Source organism: Hevea brasiliensis, chromosome 18 (genome assembly GCF_030052815.1).
Source record: "Hevea brasiliensis isolate MT/VB/25A 57/8 chromosome 18, ASM3005281v1, whole genome shotgun sequence".
NCBI lineage: Eukaryota > Viridiplantae > Streptophyta > Magnoliopsida > Malpighiales > Euphorbiaceae > Hevea > Hevea brasiliensis.
Window position 1 is genome coordinate 324,176 of NC_079510.1, and position 27,551 is coordinate 351,726.

General features: G+C 34.4%; 1 protein-coding gene across 4 annotated transcripts; it reads left to right on the forward strand.

The window, feature by feature from the left end:
• Window positions 1–6,115: 6,115 nt before the first annotated feature.
• Window positions 6,116–10,905, forward strand: LOC131176012 (uncharacterized). 4 transcript variants are annotated; one of them, XM_058141000.1, is made up of 6 exons: window positions 6,116–6,773; window positions 7,269–8,940; window positions 9,017–9,110; window positions 9,312–9,828; window positions 10,132–10,379; window positions 10,630–10,905. In XM_058141000.1, exons 1-2 carry the CDS (start codon window positions 6,199–6,201, stop codon window positions 8,272–8,274), a joined length of 1,581 nt encoding a protein of 526 aa, XP_057996983.1. In that variant the 5' UTR covers window positions 6,116–6,198; the 3' UTR covers window positions 8,275–8,940; window positions 9,017–9,110; window positions 9,312–9,828; window positions 10,132–10,379; window positions 10,630–10,905. The 4 variants fall into 4 exon arrangements, with proteins under 4 accessions (XP_057996983.1, XP_057996984.1, XP_057996982.1 ...); XM_058141001.1 differs by having other exon boundaries at window positions 9,017–9,105; XM_058140999.1 differs by having other exon boundaries at window positions 9,017–9,828.
• Window positions 10,906–27,551: the final 16,646 nt, after the last annotated feature.

Here is a 27,551-nt window from a genome sequence, read left to right on the forward strand (position 1 = left end):
AGGGCTTGGATTCAAAAGGACATAATCTAATGTCTGAGAACTAAAGAGAATCAAAATGGAGGGTCGGGATTCCGTTCAGAATATCTATCATTTCATCCCTTAATCCAACGGTCAAGGGTCTCGCCTTACAAAATGGATCCAAAGGCTGAGAACAAAAGGCGCCGAATCTGTCATCTACTTTTGATCTGAGGGCTCTAGACCCATCCTTACAATTATAATCAACGGTGTAGATCAAGATGTACAGGGCTGCTTTAACCGTTTGGTGTCTGGCGGCTAGGGGGGCATCCTTGCAAATGAGATGTGTGTTGAGGATCTGATCATGCCTGCAATGCTTTAACTAACTCGGATCTGATGATGAAGGGAGTTAATTGAAAGTTCTGACCGAAATTTATTTAACCCCTTTACGTTCTCCAATCTCTATAGATCATCCCCTGTTTCTTCCAATCTTATTGTGACTGACCCATCTTAAGATTGTTATTCTGATCTCTATCTTCTTTTGCATCCGGTCTTTTTTATTTCCTGATCTCACTATTTCCAAACCTCCTACTCAATCTGACCTGTATCGGTCAAAGCAATAAATTCTTCGGTTACCGATGAGCCCATTTCGAGTTCCGCAATAAATGTGAGGGCCCTATATATATGCAGCAATAGCAAATCACTTTCACACTTCACTTTTTCCTTTTTCAGTTTATTTTCAATGCACCACTTCCCCAATTCTAGCTTTTCTGGTGCTAATTCTAATTATGATGACCATTTTAATCTTTTTCCGACTATTTCCTTCGCCCCTCGCCTGAAAATTTATGACCCCGGTGATCGAAGAGCTATGAGAACGTTATCTAATGACAGCGAGAGAACTGGACTAATTTACCGATCAAGGTCGAAAGTGACGGCCGTGCCGATCTCAAATCGGTTTACCGGTACGATCGGTAGACTATTCTCAGACAAGAGGGCTGCTAATTTCAATCTTGATGTTGGTGACTGCCTCTTGAAGTTTATTTGGCTCCCACCCATATCGGGCGTCCCGACTGTAGCTCGGTTCTGGTCAATGACATCAGCGATGACTCCGCTTAATATCATGAGAGTCATAGTCACCCTATCTAAGCTGCACATCTATCCAATATTTGTGGCTGGCTTTCTGATCAAACACATCTTTTATTCAGCCACAAGACTAGGCTTTGACATAGGCCCATCGTGCGACATTTTGAGTTCGGAAGTAGTCTGAATTTGGTAGAATGTTGTGTAGGGATACTTGTAATTGTTGATCTTGAGAGATCGCCCAAATGATGTAATCTGATCTTTTGGAAATGAAATGAAATTTTATTTGAATATTTATTTTGTTTTATTATTGCATTATTTTTCGATCTCTTTTAATTGTGTCCAGTCTAATTCGCTAAACGAACTTATAAACCAATCTCCTTTATCTGATCTCCTTTCCGTGCTTCTGGAATTTTCTCGGGGCACTGGTCATATCTTGCTTATCAATGCAGGATTTAATTCACTAGCGGGTATAAATAGGGAGGGGGTAGTCATTCGCAAATCATGCCACTTTTAGATTTCTCTCATCGACATCAAATTTTCTCTCGTTTTTCAAGTTTTTCCGGCACCGACTAACACTCCGGTAAGAGCTTTAATCTTTTTCTGATCAATTTTCCTTTTTATTTCGTGAAAATGAGTAGTACCGAGGGTCAGAGAGCTGCGACCCCGCCTTCCGTCCATATTTCATGGACCTCGGAAGAAGGCGACGCGATTAGACCAAATGGGCAATCCAGCACAACCATCATTCCGATTACTGGTCCGGCTACCAGACTAAAGCGAGGAACGTCTTCGAGAAAGGAGAGCCTGCCAGTTGATGAACTGCCGTCAGTCCTTAGAGAAACTGATCTCCAATCTATAAGTCAAGAATACAATTTGCAGATCAACTCTTTTGAACTGATCAGGTGCCATAGCGATCTTCGGGCCGATCACTTCTTTGAATAAGGCAATCTTATCATAGTGTACGAGGAGCAGCTGAAGTCCGAGCTCCGTTTTCCCTTGGATGGATTTTACAAGGCCGTCCTGAAATTTCACCATGTCTCGGTAGCTCAAGTGCATCCGAACTCCTAGCAGATTTTAGTAGCCTTCAGAGGTCTCTGCCGAGCCAAGAGACTGGAGCCCACAGTTAGGGTCTTTGCCGAGCTGCATTGGCTTGCCCGAAAAAAGGATGATGAATTCTAATTTTTTCAAGCAAAGACGAACTACAGGCTTTTCACCTATCTCTCTTCTTCGCTGAAGAACTGGAAGGATCAGTTTTTCATTCTTAAGAGCAAGGATCGAAATGGCTTTGAGGTGATCCCACATAATTGGAATTATTTGGTGCCCCAAGTCCCTAAGAAGCTTACTTTAAATAAAGACGAAGACGCCATGGTGAAGGAATTAAAAGCTCAGGCGGCCACCCATAAATATTCGTGCTTAGATGCAATCATGGCCGAACTGAAATGGTGGATGATGCGGCTGATCTCCCATGAAGATTACGAGCTTTAACTTTCTGACCTCGGTCCTGCGATCGGTATAATTCAGATCTCTAGTCTCTCAATCTTAGCGAACTAACTAACTTCTTCTTTGTGCAGGTATGGCAAGTGGTGGCGCTTTCAAAGAGAGCCGCAAGCGAAAGAGGGAGGTCTCCCGAAAGGTACAAGCGATGAAAGAGGCTAGTGCTGCCGCTGCTCAGACACCTCGACGAGACTTGGTAGAAGTACAGAGCTCCCCTCCTCGACCTCAGGAGCAGTCGGTCTCAAGAAATGCATGATCACAAGAAAAATCACAAACTCCTGCTTGAAGAAAGGCTCGAAAACACGATTTTTTTTAATATACTTATTTTAAAAATTTTATTATATCATCCCATAAAAAAAATAATTAATTTGTACATTACACGATTTTACAACTAACTTTAATCACTTATTGCCTGAAATAAATATTTAAAATTGTCATGATTTTGTTAAAGGACGTGCGCTTTCCATATCTCATGTGTGTACATGTATTTTTAACTAGTTTAAAAAAAATAATAACAATAATAAACCGCTAATTAATGGGAAAAAATTAAACTCTTAATAAATTCTAGGTGTTAATTAACACATTCATGTTACAGTCTAATTATTTTATTAATATTTATATTCCTTTTGCGAAATATGTTTTGTTGATTGTTATTATTGTTTTTTTTTTTTACTTTATATGAATTATTTTTTTAATAAATTGTAATTGACATGGTAATATTTTTATGGTGAGGAAAACTCTAATTAGAAACAACTTGATTAATTTTTTCATATAATATTTTAAGATTTATCATTTATTTGTAATTAGTTGTTGTTTCATCGATTTAGAAAGAGAGATTTATCTTCATTTTATAATTAATTAATTATATTCAATCAATTAAACTTATATATATATATATATATATATATATATATAATATTTTTAAATTTTAAAAGTATTTTTTTAATGTTGAATAAATCTATTTTTATATAAGGTATTTTATAATTTAGTCTTTTAGATATGATATAAAATTATGATTTAATCCCTCTACTTTTATAAGAAACAATTTAGTTATTGAGGTATATTTTTGTTAACGAAATAGTAATTCTATTAAAATTTACCATTAACCAATCATAATCAAAGTAGGTAACTCAAATCCATGAGTCTATTAAAATTACAAGAACAAAATTATCATAAAAAGTGAAATGTAATAGACTAAACTATTACAATTTTCAACTTAATAAGGTTGAATTTTAACAAAAAAACTATTTTGTTATTAAAAATATGCCTCAAGGATTATCTTATTTGTCATAAAAAAAAGCACTAAACTATAATTTTGTCATATTTTATGGACTAAATTATTAATTACCCATATATATTATTGTTTTAACTTTTTTAATGACTAATTTTCTTTTAATAATATTAATATATAATAATATATAATAAAAAAGTAAATTATAATAGTAACAAGGAAAATTATTGATGTAAAAACTGATTGTGTAGTTGGCGTTTGGAAACATCAGAAAACCTTAAGAGAGGTTGTCATGTGAAAATTGAGATTGTGACACTGTGCCATTTGCCAAGTCTAGAGATTGCCGTATGTCACCTTCTAATTGAATTTATCATCCGCTATCAAATTATCCCCACGGTATTAATTTATATAATTGATGGGGTTTATTGATATAGCAGTTTAAATAGAATCAGGATATGGCCCAATCGCTAAGCTGACATGACTTAAAAATAAAAAATCGATCGAGCTTAGTACATATAGTTACTTGATTTGCTCAAACGCCTTGGGAACTGCAATTTGGGTCGTGCATTCCGAATCGCAAGTCATCAAGATTCCAAAACGCTAAGTGACGGGATTTGGGTCTCTAAAATAGAGGTTATGTGAGAATAAAAAGAAGAAAGGAAGGAAGAAAGAAAGAAGAAAGATCAAAAGGCATGCACATGTGTACAACAACAACAGGCATAGGAAGAAGAAGAAGAAAATAAGTTGCAAAAATGAAATAGAAGAAGAAGAAAGAAGCAAGTACGTTTTGAAAGACTAAATTACTAAAAGTGGGGTAGGTGGATAGACTTGTTAGTGGGTTGAATGGGTTAGGTGGCAGTATAATCTTGGTCTTGGAGTGCAAATGAATAGTTTATTGGGAGAAAATTAAACTTGTTTAGAAAATATAATCATTATTAACTATTAATTATATTTTTAATTATTTAAAATCATATTATTTTAATATAATAATAATTAAATAATTTTCCTTAAAAAATAATTAAACAACTTTGAAATTTATAAAAAAAATATATATATATTATATTAAAAAATTGTCATATTAAATTAATGTTTTAAATTTATAAATATATTACGTTAAATAAAATTAAAAAATAAATTATTAATTAAATAAATATAATTTACATACTCCAAATCGAATTGACGTATCAACTAAATCGTATTAGCATATAAATTAAGACTACTCCTGCGAATCCTATATTTCATTTAGTAGCGTACTGTGTATCACGCACTCATACCACGACTCGGGAGTACCAAGTTCCAAGTAACCATCCCACTATCATACGTGTTTCTTCTCAAGAACAGTTTGCAATTACTAGAGTTATATCGAGGAATATGCCTTGGAAATGTCAATTTAATTTTTTCAGTGTAAGCATGTTGATGTTATGGCAAAAAATATATTTCTCATTTTTGCTGTGCGTAGACATGTTGTTTCAAGACGTGCTCATTGTCGTTTGTCCCATGGGCTAGCTAGTTTTGCATTGATTACTTAGTTAGGGCATGTAAAATGAATTATATGTAGAATATTTTGATATTACTTTGTGGATGCCATATTATATCAACCTTTAGAGAGTAGGATCGTCAATATTATAGATCCAACGGCAGCATTTTTTCAATAGTTCTGGAGACTGTTCATTGTAAATTTTTTTAAAGGGAACACAAGTATTTCACTTGAAATATTTTTGGTGTGCAAGTTTTTTTTTTTTTTTTTTAATAATTTTTAATTTTACACGTTTTTCACGTTAAAAATACATTTTACAAGTACAATTAGTTTTTAACTAAAAAGCACATATCACAAGAAAAATAAAAAACTCCTTGAAGAAAGGCTCGATAACCTAGTTGTTATTCATGCATTGTTCATGCTATAGTCTAATTATTTTATTAATATTTATATTCCTGTTATGAAATATGTTTTGATGATTTTTTTATTTTTTTTATATATTTTTTTGTAATAAATTATAATTGACATGATAATATTTCTATAGTATTATATTTACATCGTTTTATAAAATATTTGTATCATTTGATACAAATTTACACTGTCAATAAATTTTGTACCACTAACGATGAATTTGTATTATGTGATATTAACTAAAAAGTTATACACAATAAAATTAACAAATGAATTATAAAAAATTAGACTGAAATGTCAAAAAAATTATAATATGATAAATTTTAGAAGAATGAGAAAGTTTTGGGTGAAAAAAGCATAGGAAATCAGATAGAAAACCCAAGAGCTAATCACATAGAATTGTCCATAAAGAAAAAAAAAAAAAAACTCTATATATATCTATGCGATGATCCTGTTAATTCCACTGCATGTACACAAGCACCGCTCAAAAAAAAAAAAAAAAAAAACAGACATCTGATCTTAGTGATAAATATTATACACCTTACCACTAATGTCATCGATTCCCCCAAATTCACCCTGGAGAGGATGCGCAGCATTCTTTCCACAACCTGTATCTGAAAGTAATCAATCTGCAGCTCAATTTCTTACTGAAACTGTCTACTACTTTAATTGCCGTGTAATAAATCCTCCTTTAGATGATATCGAATGCAGAAGCAGTGATGGCGAACAAGACATCCTTCGCCATGTCTTCCGTTGGGATACTGCACCTTATCAACACGTTTTTCAGCATGGATTCGAAGCAAGGCGTCAAGGAGGTACTCCCGATGAAATTTACTTCAATTTGGATCACTATGTTCATCATAGTGGCAGACCTCTTGATTCCACTAGGCCTGCCACGCATGTCTTCATTAGCACCACCCTTAGCAGTGCTTGGTATCCAACTCTCCCTGATGGGACACAAGAAGTGTATCGTTATGAGATATATGCACCAGGGGGTATTTGGGTTGCTGAGACACTTGGAGATCGTTACAGATATCCTGCCCAAGATGAGGTTGCCTTTGTTGCTGGCATAGCCCCTCAATACATTCGCTCTGCTCAATTGTTCAGACTTACCCATAGTGGAAGGTTAGTATCTCAATTATAATTGATCACAAGTTAACCTCAAATAACAAAGATTTTTTTTTTTTAATGCATTCAGTGCGATGGATCTAAGCGAGGAAGGGATTGCGATCACTTCTAACATTTAAAAAAAAAATTATATATAAGATTTTATATTATGAAGTAAATTTTATATATTAGGATCCTTCATATCTTCATTGTTTTTGATAAGATTCAGAGGCTACCCTCCGAATCAAAGTGCTCAAGTTCACAACAAGGCTAATAAAATAAAGCCACTTGAATTACATTTCAAACATGTGAAGTTCTAATTCAATGGAGGTTTTTTCCTTTTATTTTTAACAATAAAACTTATATATAAAAATTTTATTAAACTTGATACACTACTTATGTGACGCATTTATTGCACTAATACACTAATATATATATATATATATATATATATATATATATATATATATATATATATATATATATATATATCCAATTTAAAATTTTGTGCAGGTATACAAGACGGGAGAGGGTGGATAACAGACTAATTGTCAACCGTAATTACAATCCTCAATCACATCCCTCAAGAGTGCTCCCCATTCAGAGGCCTGTATTTGATTATATTCTTAATGGTAGGAGGGAACTCTTAAATCTTGTTATCTACAATCCTAATTCTGCAGCTGGAGCAAATGATAACGCATCAAGAGAGAAACGAGAAGTCTCCTATGACGTCATTGATTGGTATACCGACAAAGTGGCAGATGTTGGCACTTACATAAATGCTGCATTTCAGTCAGCTCGTAATCGAGACGAAGTCTATTTATTCATGAAAAATGAGTACGTTCTTGTAAACTATGCTCCAGGAACAACCAATGATAGGGTGATTAATGGGCCACTTCTTATTTGCGATGGGTTTCCATCACTTACAGATACAGCATTTGCAGAGTTCGGAGTAGATTGTGCTTTTAGATCTCATCATGGAAATGAAGCATTCATCTTTTCTGGGAATCTTTGTGCACGTATAGACTATGCACCTGGCACTCTCAATGACAAGATACTCAGGGGTCCAATGCCCATTGGTACCATGTTCCCCTTCTTCAAGAGGACAGTATTTGAGACGAGTATTGATGCAGCTTTTGAGGCAACCGCTACCAATGAGGCTTATCTGTTCAAAGATGATCAATATGCTCTTATAGACTATTCGGAACCCAGAAGGATTGCTATCCGTAAAATAACTGAAGGCTTTTATAGTTTGAGAGGTACTATTTTCGAAAGTGGAATTGATGCGGCCTTTGCTTCTTCCAGGAAAAATGAGGCGTACCTTTTCAAGGGAGATCAGTATGCACTCATTAATTTTGCTCCAGGAACAACCAATGACTACATCATTGGTGGTGTGAAGCCAATCCTCCCCAGTTGGCCTAGTCTTCGAAACATATTACCTCGCAAAAATCGTGGCCTTGACATTCATGAACACTCTCATAATACTCCTGAACCCGATAGAGACAGGGATGATCTTTGAATAGTTGAGACTATAATATCATGCATAAACTATGAATAATGTTGAGGTCTTAATCTTGTTTTATTTTTAATTTTCTGTGTTCAATTGAGAAGTGCCTTGCTAAAGGGTATATGAAAGGGTTTCTGTTAGAATAATAAATGAAAAAGGATGAGTATGTATGGGGTTTATTACTGGTACAATAATAAATAAAGAAGGATCATGTATGGTGTGTCTTTTCTTTTTTTCTTTTTTCCCTAAAGAAAAAAACGCAACCTTGTTTGAGTTATTCTTGGGAAACAATTATGATTATGGTAAAAATTAATTGAAAAATTAAGGATCAATTTACCTTTAGACTTGAAGGATTTACTGCTACCGTGCCAGAAATCCTAAGAAATAGCGAAAGAGTAGCCATTGCCCAAACGCCACCGCCATCATCACCCATTGTTGATCTGCGACTTCAGGTGGCGCCACCAACGCCACCAGATGATCATCGCTGCTGTTAGGAACCCCAAATCTTTACAATTTGACGGATCGACAATTTTCGCTCTAAGCTCCCATAGTTTCAATTTTTGGTACATTAAGCTCCATAGTTCGATCTGTCAAAATCCCTTCCGATCATGACGATTTTCAACCAAGCGAAGCCTGCAACTAAAGATCAGAGGAGAACAAAGCGAAGCTTGACGGATGGTGGTCCACTCTCCAACTCACTTCTTTCAGGGTTCTTAAAACTCTCCGTCTTAATTTCTTGTCTTTCTCTACATAGGTTCTGTCACCAGCAGAGGCAGAACAAGGAGGAGAGGAGGAGAAGAAAAAAATAGGAGGGGTAGCAGAAGCGGCGAAGTCGTCGACGCCGTCCGGTTCCCTCCTCTCATCTTCCCCTTCTGCAACTCCCTTTCTCTTTCTCTTTTCAATTAACTATGATATGATATTTTGTATAAAATTAACAGTTCTTTAGTAAATTTTTTTATGGGTTCTTAAGCTACGATATCTTTAGTGAAGCTGTGTCAGATTTGAAATCCTAGCTGGGTTTAGTTTCTAAGTATTAGTTCCTATATCAGGTTATGGTGGACAAAACCCTGCTCTTTCTGGCCGCCTGCCTGGCAATTTCCCTGTACCTGAACCACCAACAACTCCAGGACCATTTGCTGCAGGATTGACTCGAAATGAAGGAACAATTCCAGGTGCTGGAGCTGCAATGCCGTTGACAATTCCATCTCTTGATGCATCAGCTCAGGGGAGCAGAAACAGCCTCTTCCAATTTCTATGCCTCTAGTAACCCCACCACTACCGCCTGGTCCACATCCATCCCTTCTTGCTGCCAATCAGCAACGGGGATATCAACAAAATCCTCAGCAGATGCCACAACAGCAACACCAGGCTCACCCTCAGCAAATGCCCCCTTTGCCTATGCCACCTCCAAATATGCAGCAGCTACAACCACCATCACATTTACCCCTCCTCCCTCATCCTCATCTAGCTCGTCCTCCACAAATGCCTCCTCATGGTGTGCGTGGATCCTTGCCTGCGCCTTCATCGATGCCCACATAACACCCATCGCCAATGCCAGGTCCAATGGTATGTTGTATATTTATTTTACCCTTTTTTTTTTTTATCGATTTTCACTGTCTGTTTGATTCCACATTTGGGACAGCTTGATTCCAAATGTCTGAGATGGTTTCATGGCTTTTAAATGCTAAAATTAACTTTGAAATGATCTAACAAAAATATCTCAACAGTTTATTATCATTGAACATTGGTGATTTTGAAAGTACTTGGTGAAGACGGATTTAGAATCTCCTAGTTTCTAAAAAATTTGTATTGGACACCGATTGAGAGAATTTTGAACTCTGATTGGTTTGTGCCTGCTTTTGCTTTTAGGGGATGCCAGGTACGATGAATCAGATGGTCCCTCCAATGCCACAAGGCCATTTTATGGGCATGAATCCGATGCACTCTGGATCCTTAACCACAAGTGCTGCCCCTTCAGTTGGGGGCTTTCCTAATGGCCTGCCAAATATGCAAGGTCCATCAAATGCAACTGGAGCTCAAATGTATCCACAAGGTGGTTCATTCAATCGGCCACCAGGTGTACAAATGCCCATGATGCCGGGTTTAATCCCTACCAGGTAAGATAAGCATTAGTTTGTGTTTGTAACCCAGCTAATGCTCCTGCTATATTCAGTGTGAACAGATAATATACAGCATTTACTCACGTTGATCATTTTGTGGAATCATGAAATGACGGACTTTTGGGGTTGCTGAATGGCTTATAAATATTGCTCATACGATTAACAATTAGATGAAGTGTATTTACTGTGACAACTGGTTTGGTCATTACACATGTTTCAAAGAAACTAACAGGTTTACTTATTGCAGTCTGGGAATCAATCTGGTATGCCTCCACCACTACCACCATGTCCTCCGCCTCATTCCCAACCACCTCAGTAGATCATTGTTTCATCACAGAGCAGCTGCTGCTGCTTACATGTGGATGGAAACTACAACTTGCACTGGCTTACTTGCGTTGGTGTTGACTCATGTCCATTTTAATTCCTTAGGATATTCTTTTTGCCTTTTCTCTGCGTTCATTGTATAATTTGGCCGGTAAACACTTGAAGATATTCAATGAGATAGCATTAGTTGAGTGGAGAACTCTCTGCAATATTCTTCTGCTTGGAATTTTGTCCTCTTAATCTCCCTCATTCTATTCTCGAGTTTTCATTTGGTTTGATAATGTCATCTAGATACAATATTAATTATTAACTTAATGATGCAACGCTAATCACAGCCTACATTATTTCCTCTGCAGTTTGCAGTATTTGTATAATCAAAGTCTTTTTTTTTTTTTTAATTTTTTTGTTAAAGTTGCAGTAGAAATTCTAGAACAGGGCTCTTACGTTTATTCCTATAGCATTAACACAAGGGGTTGCTTGATATAGTTCATAAGTTTGCAATGTTATTGCTGAAGGTGACTGATTAAATGAAATTTATATTTGTTAAATTCCGGTTATGCTTTGACCTCATCACAAGAGTCCATACTTGAACCACCTAATACCACATGATATTATACACATCCTAATCCTAATAACTTAATAGTTCAAGTTTCCAAAATATGGTGAGCAATTCAGAGTAGGCTTCTAGCTCTCACTAATTCCAGCAGTCCTATCATTATAAATTTATGATTTAAACACAACATTATTTCTAATTTTAACCGTTGGGTTGTGCGACGAAGAGCTTGAGTGCAGTACAGGTGAGAGGTCCACGTCAGATGGATTAAAGTCATCTGTGCGACGGAAGACATTTCAACAACCCAACACATGAAATTCATTTATGTTGAAGACAACAACTAAATTAAAATTTTAGATTTAGATTTTAAAAAAAAAAAAAGAAGAAGATAAAGTTGTGGAAATCAATACGAAATTTAGATATTGCCGTTCAATTTCCCCGACGCAAGTTCTCTTTGTAAATTCAGCTGTCACACAAACAGCAATAATAGAAGAATTAAAACAAGAAAAAACGACACAGAGATTTACGTAGTTCGGGCAGGAGAGAGAATTCTTATTTCCGTGAAAACTGATTTTTACAAAAAGTACCATAGAAACCCTATTAACTGAATTTTTATATCACCCATACCAAATCGCCCTCCATTTCCGCAATAGACCTTAGTGAAAATCCCATCCGAGTCATGGCTGTTGGAGACGCTTTTCATGTAAAGAAATCCACCTGTAAAGAAATTTCATGGTTGTTGGAGACGCTTTTCTTTCAGCTTCTCTTCAAGTTTTGTTTGACAGGTTAGCGTCAAAGCACATCCTCGACTTCATCCGTGGACATGACGTTGAGAAGCAAATCAAGAATGAGTCGTGAAGCTGTGGCTGGAAGAGCTTGAAGATGTTGCTTACGATGCTGAGGACGAGCTGGATGAGTTTGCTACTGAGGCTCTGCGGTGGAAGCTGGAGTCAGAAGAATCTGAAGCTAGCTTAAGTCAGGTATAGAGCCTGATTCCTGCCTCCATTAATCCAAGTGCAATTTTGTTTAATGTAGAGATAGAATCCAAGATAAAGGAGATCGCTGAAAGATTAGATGATCTTGCGAAAGAAAGATTGGAGCTTGGTTTGAGAGAGTTTGCTAGTGAAGATTTAAGTAGAGCGAGGCAAACGAGCTCTGTGGTGGATGTATCTCGTGTCCATGGCAGGGAAAATGATAAAAAGAAGATTATAGAATAGCTGCTGAATCATCAGTAAGCTAAAAGGACTTCTCGGTGAAGGAGCGGAAGCATGAAAAATACAAGTTTATATCATTAAATTCAAAAATTTTTCACCTAGGGTCACATGCATCATGCAAGATTCATTTTTTATCTATTTGATTTCAAGGATAAACAACATATTAAAATTCTTTTAATATGTTTTTTTATCTACATTTGCCATTTAAGATTTTAGAATTAATCAGATTAATTCATTGGAATCCTAGATTAGATCAAGAAGAAGTGCACTAACCTATTGATGTACTGCAGTGTGTTTGACACCTTTGGGATGTGCCTTAGGACACCAGATGTTGTCCCTCTAGCTTGTCCACACCAAGATCACCTATGGCAGCCCTTGAACAACTTCTAAAGTTTTTTTTATGAATTATAAAATCAAATTTTGCCTTTTAAGAGATTACAGATGTAAACAAAACACTAGAAACAATTTATAGTATTTTTAATTCAAGATATTGTTGTCTAATATCTTTGAATTGATGAGAGATGAAGAAGAAGAGAAGGGGGAGGCTTTTTGGGTGGCGGCACCAAAGAGAGCAACAGCCCTTGTTATTATTTTCTTTCATAACAACACATTATATAGCTAGGTCACCACTTAAAACCCTTGCCACATGTCACCTTCTGATTGGTTCTAGGTTTAATTGACCCAATCACATTTTGCCAAGTCTCAAACCTATATTTAATCTTGACTTTGATAATTTTACATGATTTAAAGACATTTGGCAAGCTTATGTGTAGTGCCATGTGTCACCGTCTCATGGTGCAGCATGGACGGGTTATTGCATATGCTTCTCGTCAATTGAAAAGGCACGAGCAGAATTATCCAACTCATGATTTGTAAATGGCTACAGTAATTTTTGCTTTAAAAATCTGATGGCATTATTTGTATGGTGAGACTTGTGAAATCTTCACTGACCACAAAAGTCTCAAATACATCTTTGGGTAGAATTGCTAAAGGATTATGATTGCACCATATAATATCACCCTGGAAAAGCTAATGTGGTGGCTGATGCTCTAAGCAGGAAGTCTTCTGGTAGTTTAGCCCATATATCTACCAAGAGGAGGCCTTTAATTGGTGAATTACATGAGTTGTTAGATCAGGGAGTAGAGTTTGAAATCGTAGCTGGATCATTCTTAGCACATTTTCAAGTTAGGCCTATCTTGATTGATCGAATTAAGGCTGCTCAGAAGAGGGATTCTCAGTTGTGTGAGATTATAGATAGTATTCATCAAGGCCAAGCTCAAGGGTTCATGTTAAATGATGATGGAGTTCTTCATTATGACACTAAACTTTGTGTCCCCAGTGTTGATAAGTTGAGAAGAGAAATCATGGAAGAGGCATACCATTCTGCTTACACAGTATACCCAGGTTCAACTAAAATGTACTGTGATTTAGGGAGCATTATTGGTGGGGTGGCATGAAGAGGGATGTTGTAGACTTTGTTACTAAATGTTTCACTTATCAACAGGTTAAGGCAGAACATCAGAGACCATCTGGGCTACTTCAGCCGTTGCCTATTTTCGAGTGGAAGTGGGAGCACATTGCTATGGACTTTGTTGTGGGTTTACCCAGTACACGAGGTGGTTACAATGCAATTTGAGTGATAGTGGATAGATTGACAAAATCTGCTCATTTCCTTCCTGTGAAGACTACATATGACTTTGCTAAACTTGCACAGTTATATATAGACAAGATTGTTAGTCTTCATGGTATTCCAGTTTCCATTGTCTCTGATTGTGGTACTTAGTTTACTTCTCAATTTTGGAAGAAATTCCAATAAGCTTTGGGAACACGAGTGGACTTTAGTACTACTTTTTACCCTCAAACAGATGGACAGTCAGAAAGGACCATACAGACGTTAGAGGACATACTTCGTGCATGTGTTATAGATTTTGGTGGCTGTTGGGATCATCATTTGCCTTTAGTGGAGTTCGCTTATAATAATAGTTATCAGGCAAGTATAGAGATAGATCCATACGAGGCATTATGTGGTCAAAGGTGTAGGTCACCGATTTGTTGGGATGAAGTTAGAGAAAAAAGGCTTATTAGACTAGAGTTGATACAGTTAACTTCAGAGAATGTTCGACTAATTCATGATAGACTTTTGACTGCTCAAAGTCGACAGAGAACTTATGCTGACCCTAAGCGTAAAGATGTAGAGTTTATGGTTGGTGATCATGTATTTCTGAGAGTTTAACCTTTGAAAGGAATCATGAGGTTTGGGAAGAAAGGGAAGCTTAGCCCTCATTTTGTTGGTCCATTTGAAATTTTGGAGAGAATTGGAGCAGTTGCTTACCGTTTAGCCTTTCCACCTGGTTTTGCGCATGTACATCCAATTTTCCATATTTTTATGCTTAGAAAGTATGTACCAGATCCATCTCATATTTTCCAACCTCAGACCATATAATTTAGGGATGATATGTCATATGAGGAGCAACCAGTAAAGATTTTAGATTGACAAATTAGGAAACTCCGGTCTAAGGAGGTGGCTTTGGTCAAAGTCTTGTAACATAATCATTCAAGTAGTGAGGAGAGAATTGGAGCAGTTGCTTACCGTTTAGCCCTTCCACCTGGTTTTGCGCATGTACATCCAATTTTTCATATTTTTATGCTTAGAAAGTATGTACCAGATCCATCTCATATTTTCCAACCTCAGACCATATAATTTAGGGATGATATGTCATATGAGGAGCAACCAGTAAAGATTTTAGATCGACAAATTAGGAAACTCCGGTCTAAGGAGGTGGCTTTGGTCAAAGTCTTGTAACATAATCATTCAAGTAGTGAGGCCACATGGGAGGCAGAATCTGAAATGCGAGTCAAATATCCTCACTTATTTGATTCTTCAAGTTAGAATTTTGTCTGTTTAAATTCGAGACCGAATTTCTTTTAAGGGGGAAAGTATATGGAAACCCAATATTTTATTTATTTATTTATTTTAATTAGCTAACAATATTTTAATATATTTATAAAAAAGGGAATATTTTATTGGATGACCTTCTTATTTATTTAATTATATATATATATATATATATATATATATATATATATATATTATTTTTGAAAATAAATATATATTTGTAATCTGACCAACCTAGTTCAATAACAACTCTTATATCATTTTATACCTAATAAAACTCTTGAAATATATATACCATAATCATCTCTTTCTGCTAAACTGTGCTCTCAAAAACCCGTTTATCTCCTTTTATACCAAATACTCTCAATAGGTATTTTTATCATCTTTTATTTATTGTTATATATATATATATATATATATTTCAACTCTATTTTCAAGGTAAAAATTTTCATTTTTTGTTCAATAATGGGTGAATTTGATTTTATTTTCTTTCCTTGAATTGTTACAACTACTCTAGAAATTCATTTTTTTCTTTGACTATTGGTATTGAATTGGGTTGATCATTATTACTGTGGGATATATATGTATTGTTGTTAAGTTATTATTATTATTATTATTATTATTATTATTATTATTATTATTATTATTATTATTATTATTATATTAATCTTTTTTTTCTTTTCAATATATATTCAATGTGTCTGTCATATTAATTTAGTTGATTAAATTTTTACGGTATTTTGGGTATGTAAGAGATTCGTCTTTTCAATCTATCAGCTGAATTGTCTCTCTTTCATTGAGTATAACTATTGTTTTGGAGGTTCCAGGTGAGTGGTAATTATAGTACATGACACCGTTTTAGTTCCTTTTAAAATTTCTTAGCATTAAATTTGTTACTAAATGAAATTTTAAATCAATATTTTAATAATTATTTTACATGTGATTTTCTAGAGTTTTATTTTATTATTGAATTTTATTTCAATTTTGATTAAATAATTAATTTTGTCAATTATCTCTGCATTAGAGCTATTTAGAATTCCGGGAACATGCCTTTAATGTCTTTATATTGATTGATATCTGAATATAAAATTTATCGATGTGTTACACTGAATTTATTTGAAATTGATTTGATCTTATTGACTCTCTGAAATTATTGAAATAAACCGTTGGAATTGCACTATTAGTTATTATTTACTATCTGAAATTTTTTGTGGATTTTGATTGATTTGTACAATTTGATTTTCTATTTTGAATTGGTACTTGTGCTCAATATCTGTATCTGCTATATGGCCCCGCCATGTGGACTATCACGGTATTAGGTTGCATTGTTAAGTCATGCATCATTGCACTTTATGGTTTGCATTAGTATCATATGCATTGATATCTGTGAAGGAGGAGGATGATATCTAATATCTGGTAGCGCGCTTACCATCTGGCCTTTGGTGATGTGGGGTATCATCATCCTGGTGAGCTGTACCAAAAAAAAATTTTATTGAATGAATTTCTTTTATATATATATTTTATGAAATTATTTTATTAATGATTTTGATAGCATGAGTATGATTTTATATAATAGAAAATTTATTGTGAAATTAATCAAGCGTTTGTCTATTCCTATTCTGTTGTGTGCTATAATTATCATTCACTGAGCATTAGCTCAAATCACATTTTCTCTGTCTATTATCTATTTCAGATCAGTAAAATTCTGCGACTGATCCAAATATTCAGTCTATTTTCCGGAGAGGGACAATCTTTTATTTGTTCTCATGGTATGCTCGAATTCATATTCCCTCTGGCTAATAATTAATTTAGTTTATTGAATAGTTTAAGTTTTTATTTAAAATCTGTAAAGACTCCGCAGTTTACTTATGAGATATTTATATTGTTTATTCAGTATTTTGTTTATGTAGATTTTATCTATTTTTTGGGGTTAGCATGTGACAATATATTTTTTTAAGATACTTTGATAAGGCTTGAATGATTTAAGAATACTTAAATTATGCGCTGGTCATGACACAGAATTTTGGGTCATGACAGTTTCTTCCTTATCTCTTTCAGCTTTCCCTTGGCAGTAGGTTACACGGGTTTGTATCTTTGCTTACACGACCCGTGTAAAGTGTATCAGCAACATTTCTCTTCCCTTTGTGTTTTTCCAAGCTTTCTTTTGTACTCCTATACCTTAGAACTTCACCCAAACATCTGAAATGATACAAAAAACATAGAATTTAGTGTTTGTCAATGGAAATCACAAAAGTTAATGAAATTAATGACTATGCATGAGATTGCTTGCCTACATGCTATGAAATATTATACAAATGTGCTTAAAAATATCTATATAATATAAGTGTATCATGTATCTGCTGCTTAAACGTGTTCATGATCACTCGAGCTACAGCGGATCTGATGGAAAACCTGTACACATGAAAAGAAGATATATGGAGAGTTAACACATGTATCAATTTCATTTATAAACCAATTAGAATTTATTTTTTTAACTCGTTTCCTTCTCGAATTTTAAGGAGAATTCACCCCATAGAATCAATCTCTGATTTAGGTTCAAGGTGAGAACCTTGTGAGCTATTAGATAAATGCTCTTGGCCATCTGTTGTAACACCCTAGGCAAATCCCACATCGACAAAATACGGGAGAGATGCTGGGTTTATAAGTTGGCGGTTCGTAACCCCTAGCGACGCATTTTAAAACCGTGAGGGCTTCAGCCCAGAGCAGACAATATCACTAGTGGGTCGGGCCGTTACATTTGTGGCATCAGAGCTGCTCCGCGTGCAACCTTGGGCGATGGTGGGGCAAACCTCAGTGAGGACGCTGAGTCCCATAAGGGGGGTGGATTGTAACACCCTAGGCAAATCCCACATCGGCAAAACACGGGAGAGATGCTGGGTTTATAAGTTGGCGGTTCGTAACCCCTAGCGACGCATTTTAAAACCGTGAGGGCTTCGGCCCAGAGCGGACAATATCACTAGTGGGCCGGGCCATTACATTTGTGGTATCAGAGCCCTCCGCGTGCAACCTTGGGCGATGGTGGGGCAAACCTCAGCGAGGATGCTGAGTCCCATAAGGGGGGTGGATTGTAACACCCTAGGCAAATCCCACATCAACTCACAAATATAATGGCTCGGCCCACTAGTGATATTGTCCGCTCTGGGCTGAAGCCCTCACGGTTTTAAAACACATCTCTAGGGGTTACGAACCGCCAACTTATAAACCCAGCATCTCTCCCGTGTTTTGCCGATGTGGGATTTGCCTAGGGTGTTACAATCCACCCCCCTTATGGGACTCAGCGTCCTCGCTGAGGTTTGTCCCACCATCGCTCAAGGTTGCATGCGGAGCGGCTCTGATACTACAAATGTAACGGCCCGGCCCACTAGTGATATTGTCCGCTCTGGGCCGAAACTCTCACGATTTTAAAAGGCGTCACTAGGGGTTACGAACCACCAACTTATAAACCCAGCATCTCTGCCGTGTTTTGCCGATGTGGGATTTGCCTAGGGTGTTACAATCCACCCCCCTTATGGGACTCAGTGTCCTCGCTGAGGTTTGCTCCACCATCGACCAAGGTTGCACGCGGAGCGGCTCTGATACCACAAATGTAATGGCCTGGCCCACTAGTGATATTGTCCGCTCTGGGCTGAAGCCTTCACGGTTTTAAAACGCATCGCTAGGGGTTACGAACCGCCAACTTATAAACCCAGCATCTCTTCCATGTTTTGCCGATGTGGGATTTGCCTAGGGTGTTATAATCCACCCCCCTTATGGGTTTCAGCGTCCTCGCTGAGGTTTGCCCCACCATCACCCAAGGTTGCACGCGGAGCGGCTCTGATACCACAAATGTAATGGCCCGGCCCACTAGTGATATTGTCCACTCTGAGCTGAAGCCCTCACGGTTTTAAAACGCGTCGCTAGGGGTTACGAACCGCCAACTTATAAACCCAGCATCTCTCTCGTGTTTTGCTGATATAGGATTTGCCTAGGGTGTTACATCTGTAGATGTATCATATTGGCTAGCCACAGGTGTGGTTGCTTGGACTGACCGTTGTGCCTGAGGCGTTGAAGACTCACCTTCCTCATTTGCAGACAGTGTTTGGGAACTACTTGTAGTATGTCTACCCCACACCATATCTGTACAATGCATAAGCATGAGAAGAAATGTTAATTTGAAAGAAAAAAAAATCTCATTTTTACCTAAAATCTAGCATAATCTCCCCTAAAATTTGAATTTCCCTAAATTTTAACAACACAACTTATAATAAAAACATTGCCATCCTGGCTTGCACAACTATCATATACATCTCCTTTATAACAAATTTAGAATTCATAAAAAATAAAATAATAATATAGTTAAAAATATTACAATGCACAAATTAGTAAATCAAAGTGCATTGCCAAGATAGTGTGACAAAATATTAAATACATAAATAATTTATTTATATAGGACAATACAATTTATTCACTATTACTATCATCATCATATACAGAAGTTCATCTTCAACTTCTTCTTCACTTTCTGATGACAAAAATAAAACTTTCTCATCCGGTTGTTCTTCTTCTTCAACAGATGCAAGCTCTAGTGATTCATTGCTTGAATCATCTAGGGGTCTAATCTGTTCATCTGCTACTTTTGACTCAATTTGTGACACTTGTACCACCTCATCTTGGAATGCTTGGTCAGGTATTCGCTCTATTACATTTGTCTGAGGCATGATGACAACGACCCTAAGCTTCACTTTATGCACTGCATACCAATCGACCTTATCTCATCTTAAGGTCGAATAAGGGACGTAAAACATTTGTTCAGCTTGTGAAGCAAATATGAATGGTTCATATTTATTCAATCTTTTTTTGTGATTGATGTCCACTAAGGTATAGTGTTTGTGGACCTTAATACCCACATCCAGAGTTATATCAAACCACTCACATTTGAAGAGAACAGCTTTCTTTATTGGTAATGCAGGGTACTCTAGCTAAACTACATCTTTCAAGATACCATAGTAATCATTGGTGGCATCACCATATGTTGATCTCCTAATTCAAACTTTGCTATTCATTGTGGATTGATTAGCACCATAACCGATTGTGTGAAATCTATATCCATTTATGAAATACATAGGATATGATATTATACTTCTCAATGGTCCTTATGCTAAATCCTTAATGAATTTTGTTATCGATGTTTGAACTCCTTGCCTGATAAATTGAAGAGAATTTAAATCCTTATTATCACATATTACGTTACTAGTTACATGTAGATAATGGTAGGGGTGTGCAGTTTTCGGTTTAAACAGAAAAACCGAACCGAACCGATTAATTCGGTTTAATCGATTCGGTTTTAAAATTTAATCGGTTCAGTTCGGTTTTAAAATTTAATCGGTTCGGTTCGGTTTATAATTTTGATAATTTTGGTTAATCGGTTCTGTTCGGTTATTTTCATAAAAAAATCAAAAAAACCGAACCGAACCGAAATTATTAATATATATAGGAAATCAAAAAAAAAATCGAATCAAATTGAATTGAACCGAATCGAAATCAAAGAAAACCGAACCGAACCTAAAGATTTTTGAGTTTTGATTTCTAATTGTTTTTGTTTTTATGTTTTTATTATTTAGATTTAATGTTAAAAATATGAAATTTTATAAATTTCGTTTTGATCGGTTTAAAACCGAACCGAACTGAAATTTATCTGTTCGATTCGGTTCGGTTTTCTCTTATCAATCGGTTCGGTTCGGTTTTTAAAATTTTCGATTTTCGGTTTTCGGTTTTATCAGTTCGGTTCGGATCAGAACCGAACCGGCCGTTTGCACACCCTAGATAATGGAATGGTTTATATAAATGTAAACTTACATAAGATTTAAAGCAATCTATAAATCTTTGTTCTACTAATTGATTAACTTCTACATCACTGATATTCCATGATGTCTATCGCAATTCAGTCTGGAATTTACTGCGCATAAATAAATTAGGCAATTGTTAGAGTAAAATGAAAATTCACAAATGACATTCAAGAGTTTGAACTTATATTTATGGGTTTTGATAAACTTACTTTACATATATGTCCATTTTAGGGCAATTTAGTAGGATGTATACATGGGCAGGCCTATATTCATCATCTTCTAACCATCTTGTTTTAGCTCTGCCATACGATCGACTACGATAATTGAATATTGATAAACTTCCTTTGATCTCATCACTGTCCCCACCATCATCATTATGGGGTACTCGTCGATCCCGCATTATGAAGTGAGATTTAAAATAATGTGCACAAAAATTGGATGCTTCTTTGACTAAGTATGCATTACATATTGAACCTTCTACTTTTGCTTTGTTCTTTATATTTTTCTTCAAGTGTCACAAAAATTTGATAAAATAAAACACCATATTCAAATGACTTAGGAAAAGTTTATGATAAATTTTAGAACATAAAAAGAAAAATAACGATTCTGCATTACCTCTCGAAAGGATACATCCATTAATATTGTACTGGCCCTGTAATTTTTGCCTCATAAGGTAGATGGATGGGAATATGTTCCATCGAGTCAAAGAAGGTAGGAGGAACTCTAACTTGCAAATAATAATGGAAATTTCTGCTTTTAGATGCTCCATATCTTGCACCTTAATATTTGTAGAAGTAAAATTTTTGAAAAACAAGCTCAACTCAGTCAATGCTTGCCAAACTATATTAAGAAGGAATTCACGAAATGCAATTGGTAATAATCTCTGCATAAACACATGACAATCATGGCTCTTCATGCTGAAAAGCTTGTACATTTGCATGTCAACACACCCTCCTATGTTGGATAAATAACCATCTAGAAACTTAAGGCTTTTCACCCACTCACATAATTTTTTGCTTTTGCTGTTTATCAAGAGCATAGCAAGCCTTAGGGTATTTACCCATTCGCACATCTTTCTCTAACTCTTTTCTATGACATAAATGTGCCATATCTTCCCTTGCTTTTGCATTATCCTTTGTCTTCCCTTCAATATTCATCACTGTGTTAAAAGTATTCTCAAAGACATTTGTCTCGATGTGCATAACATCTAAGTTATGGAGAATGAGATTGAAAGACCAATATGGTAAATCCCAAAATATGTTTTTTTTTTTTTTTTGCAAGCTAGTGTTTCTCGCTATGGTAACATTGACCACTTCACCATCAATGTTCATTACCCTCCTAAGTCACAAATCTTCTATCTATGGAAAAGTGTCCTCACTACTCAAAATTGGAGGAGACTCATTCGTGCATGCTTTTTCGTTAAGGAAATTTATCCTGTTTCGTCTAAATGGATGGCTTTGTGGAAAAAACTTACGGTGATTGTCAAACCAACTAATTTTCCCTCCGTGACTCAATGAAAATGCATCTGAATAATCCATACAATATGGACACGCTAGTCTCCTAGTAGTGCTCTACCTAGGCAACATTGAATAAGCAGGGAAATCACTAATTGTCCACATAAGAGTAGCATACATTTGGAATTTTTGCTTCTTAGATACATCATCTGTTTTAATTTTAAGTTTTAATTTCAATTGGAGTTAAACAAACTAAATAGAATTAAATCTCAAAACATCTTTACACCCTCCCCCAACACCCCCACAAACCACCCCCCCCAATTGTATTCCACTACATTATCAATACTAAGTATGCATATAAATGTTGCTTTTGAAGTTAGATGGGAGCATCAGATGCAAAAATATTATAGGTGAAAGCAATTGTGTAAGCCAAGTTACCCTTGAAGGCATCATAAATATATGTGTGTGTTTCTCAAAAACACCATCACTGATTTGTTTTAGAAAAGTAACATGAATTAATAATTAATTTGCTGTAGAGTACATAAAAAATCAATTTAACGACTGCTTTTAAGACAACAAGCACGATCAAGGATACCCATAACCCTTGGAGATGGGAATTGGAATGAACTTTCATAACCCATAATGGGCATAGGTTAAAAAATGAGATTAGAGAGACCAAGATTGCTACATTTACTCACCCAACACCACTGGCATTACTATAAGAAGGGTTGATATTGATATCTTTTATAAACTATATTATGCCATTTGTAAAACTAACTAAACCCATAGCAGTGTCAACAATTATTGATAGCATGATTTATCAAGATGCTTATTACCTTGCCACAACTAAAACATGCAGAATACTAATTATAAATTCTAATCTACTATCAGTAGTATGTATAGTTTCAAACTTTCAATCTAAATTACCAACTGGTACCATGGAGTGCAACCATAGAACACTCTGTAGAATGCGCCCACTAAAGATATTAATTTGTCTTTGCCACTACCCATTTTTATCCTTACATACTTATGCATAAAATATATCAAAGGTAACTATGTTCAAATTACAAGGAAACAATACAAAAGAAATATTAAATACACCTGTGTCAATCATGGATGTACATAGTTTTGTACAAAACCCATGCTCGAGTTCACAACAACATATATATGTAAAATCATAAAATATGCAGCTCAAATTAGGAGAGAGAAAATTACAGATATCTACTATCTCTGTAACACTCAGCACCAAATGTCAGGTTTAAATCCCAATTTACCAAAATTTTCAGACAAAAAGCTAAAACTGTATGTTCCTAGTCATCTGCTATAAAACTTATCATATTCAAAACATCAACAACTTTGAGCATCTCCTATAACCAATCTCAACAAGTAAAAATGGTCAACAGTCATCCAGATAGCATTGTACAAATAAAAATCCATTTTTCTTGGGATTGAATAAGAAGTAAATTAATGTTTCTCTATTCCAACTAGCATGATCAAGTGAACCAAGCCACAGACGAATGACTCGAAATTCTCTTGTCAACATATTAAAGGCTCAAGGCACACTAAGGTGCCAAAAGGTCCTTGAGCCCAGAAGCGAGGTGCCAAAAGAATAACCACAACAATAAAAAGAGCTAAAAAATAAAAATAAAAACTACCTAGAAACTTATAGAGCTTGATGAAATGATCGATAGATCCAGAGGCGAGGCAGGTGGAGTTTGGGCTGAGAGCTATCACTGTAACGTCATCACAGTGGTGTCGAAGAATCCTGGGCGCATCTAAAAGGAGAAGAGAGTCATGGACGCAAATGATTTTAGGGGCAAAAGGAATTTGGGACGAATGATGTTAAAGAAGGAATTTGGGACGATTGATGAATGAAACTAGGGGGAGAGAGAGAGAGAGAGAGAGAGAGAGTGTGTGTGTGTGTGTGTGATAATTGGAGAGTGTCACATTGGGAAAAAACGAAATTGGGGGAGGGGAGGAGGGAATTTAAACTTTTTTATGATTGGGGAACTAAATTGGGGATTGTAAAACAATTTTGTTAATTTTTTTGGTAAATATAATTTTATTAAATTATATAATATGTATTTTATTTAATTGGTAATGAGATTTACAATTTAAAAAAAAATGTGAGTTTTTAAAAAAAATTACAACAATAAAAATTTTATTCAAAATGATGTAAAAATATTAAAACAATTCAGAAATCATACAAAAATAAACTGTAAATTTTATATATAATCTAGGTCTAGCAAAATAAGCAGAGATCAAATAAAATCTATTATATATATATATATATATATATATATATATATATATATATATATATATATATATCAAAATAAAACCATATTATATACAATTCTAAAATAGGCAAGACATATAATCTGAGTCTAGCAAAATAAACAAAAATCAAAAGTCCACTGTAAGACTAAAAAACAAGCCCAAGATGCTTCAATGAATCTTTAGGCTTAGGCAAAGCATAAGTGTATGATCCTAGCATTCTATTGATGTGTTTACTAAAAATGTCTTTATATGAGCAAAAGCACCACCCACATAATGACATTACTAGTCATTACATTGCTTGTGTAACTAGAAACATAACTTATATTCTGATAGCTTTCTTCTTTACACAACCAACAGCACTGCTGTGTTAGTGCTAACATAATCTTCACCTTCACTAAAACTTGAAATTCTCACTGCTTTTAAGCTATCTCACCCCTATATCAGCATAAAATTCCTTTTACCATTGCTACCAATACTTTTTGACCACAATTAAACCTAAAATGCAAAAAAAAAAAAAGCTAATTATAAAATTATAAAACTAAACTAAACAAAACAAAAGTATTACTAAAAATATATAAAAATAACTATTTATAAGGACAAAATGTATACAAAACATATTCTAAAACCCTATAAAATATGAAGGCATTATGAGGTTTAAAGGTTTATAAGAGAGAGAATGTTTTTAGCATGTTATTTTTTTTTTCTCTTTAAATCTAGCTACGAAATTGGTTTTCGTAGGTAAATAGCAACTACTCAGTCTAGTAATTTTTTTTGTCATATTAAAATTTTATTTTTTTAATTTCTTGTTCAAAATTTAGCTACGAAATTGGTTTTCGTTAGTAATTACTAACTACTCGTTTTGTTCGGTAATTTTCTTTTGTGATGTTAATTTTTTTTTTTTTTAATTTCCTCTTTAAATTTAGCTATGAAATCTCTTTTCGTTAGTAATTACCAACTGCTCGTTTTGGTAGGCAAATTTTTTGCCATGTTAAAATTTTTTTTTTCTTTTTAAATTTAGCTACGAAATCGATTTTCATCAGTAATTACCAACTACTTGTTTTGGTAGGTACTTTTTTTGCCATGTTAAAATTTTTTTTTGTTTCCTCTTTAAATTTAGCTACGAAATTGCTTTTTGTCAGTAATTACCAATGACTCGATTTTGTCAGCAATTTTTTTCATTCTAAAATTTTATTTTTTAATTTCCTTTTTTAAATTTAGATATGAAATCCTTTTTCGTTGATAATTACCAACTATGCATTGTCATAGGTAAATTTTTTTCATTTTAAAATTTTAATTTTTAGTTTCCTTTTTTTTAAATTTAGCTACGAAATCTATTTTCATTTGCAATTACCAACTGCTTATTGTGGTAGGTAATTTTTTGCCATTTAAATTTTTTTTTTGTTTCCTCTTTAAATTTAGCTATGAAATCGTTGTTTGTCTGTAATTAGCAACTAATTTTATCATTGGTAATTTTTTTACCATGTTAAAAATTTCTTTAATTTGATTTACTCTTTAAAATTAGCTATGAAATCACTTTGCATCGGTAATTACCAACGACTCCTTGTGGTTGGTTATTTTTTGCTATTTTAAAATTTTATTTTTTTTGTTTCCTCTTTAACTTTGGCTACGAAATCATTGTTCGTCAGTAATTAGGTATGAAAGTTATCATCGGTATGTTTTATATTTGGTTGCTAACTTCATTGCCATAATTTGGCACCACATTTACTTAGGCGCCGGTAAAGTTTCCATTGATAATTTCACCAGTAATAATTAGTTTAAATTTTAATTATTTTGACTTCACTTTTTCATCAGTAAATTTTAGGCAAATAGTCGGTAATTACCAACAAAATTTTTTTGTCGGTAATTTTTATAGCTATTTTTTTAATTTTTTTAATTCTTCTACACAACTATGTCCTTCACTTGTATATATGCAAACATAAATCTTTAAGATGAGAAATTATTAAACAATAAAATATACCAATTGAGTATTTCTAGCTAGTTCTTGCTTTCATATAAAATTCACTTGATTTGTCAAAAGTAATTCTTATATATATATAAATGTTAGAAATTAATAGTACAATGAAAATTAAATAGATTCAAGTATCAGTTAAAAACAAAAAAGCCTCAAGTAGAATTTATGATAAATCTATTTAGACCTTATACTGTTTCTTATTCTCTTCAATTTTTTTAATAATTTATAATCATAAATGTATAATGTATTAAATTGAAATTATATTTAAAATTTTGATATAGTAACTTATTTACATCAATGAAAAATAAATTTTGTTTTATTAAAATTTTATAGTATAATAAATATAAAAGATTTAATATACTTCTACAATATAAAAGAAAATAAGATAGAAAAACAATTAAACAATTTAAATTAAAATACTAATAAAATAAATTATTAGCATCATTCATTCGTTACTCAAGTCATAAGTTAGCGAAGTGGAAAAGCCCAATTTTTTTTACAATTGTCATGGATTTCACTCATAGTGCAAGCAAGGATCCCAATTAATAGTTGTTCCTTATTTTTATTATAATTTCCGTTGATAGAAAAAAATAATTGGATATCTTTATAAAATATGCAAAATTTTACTTT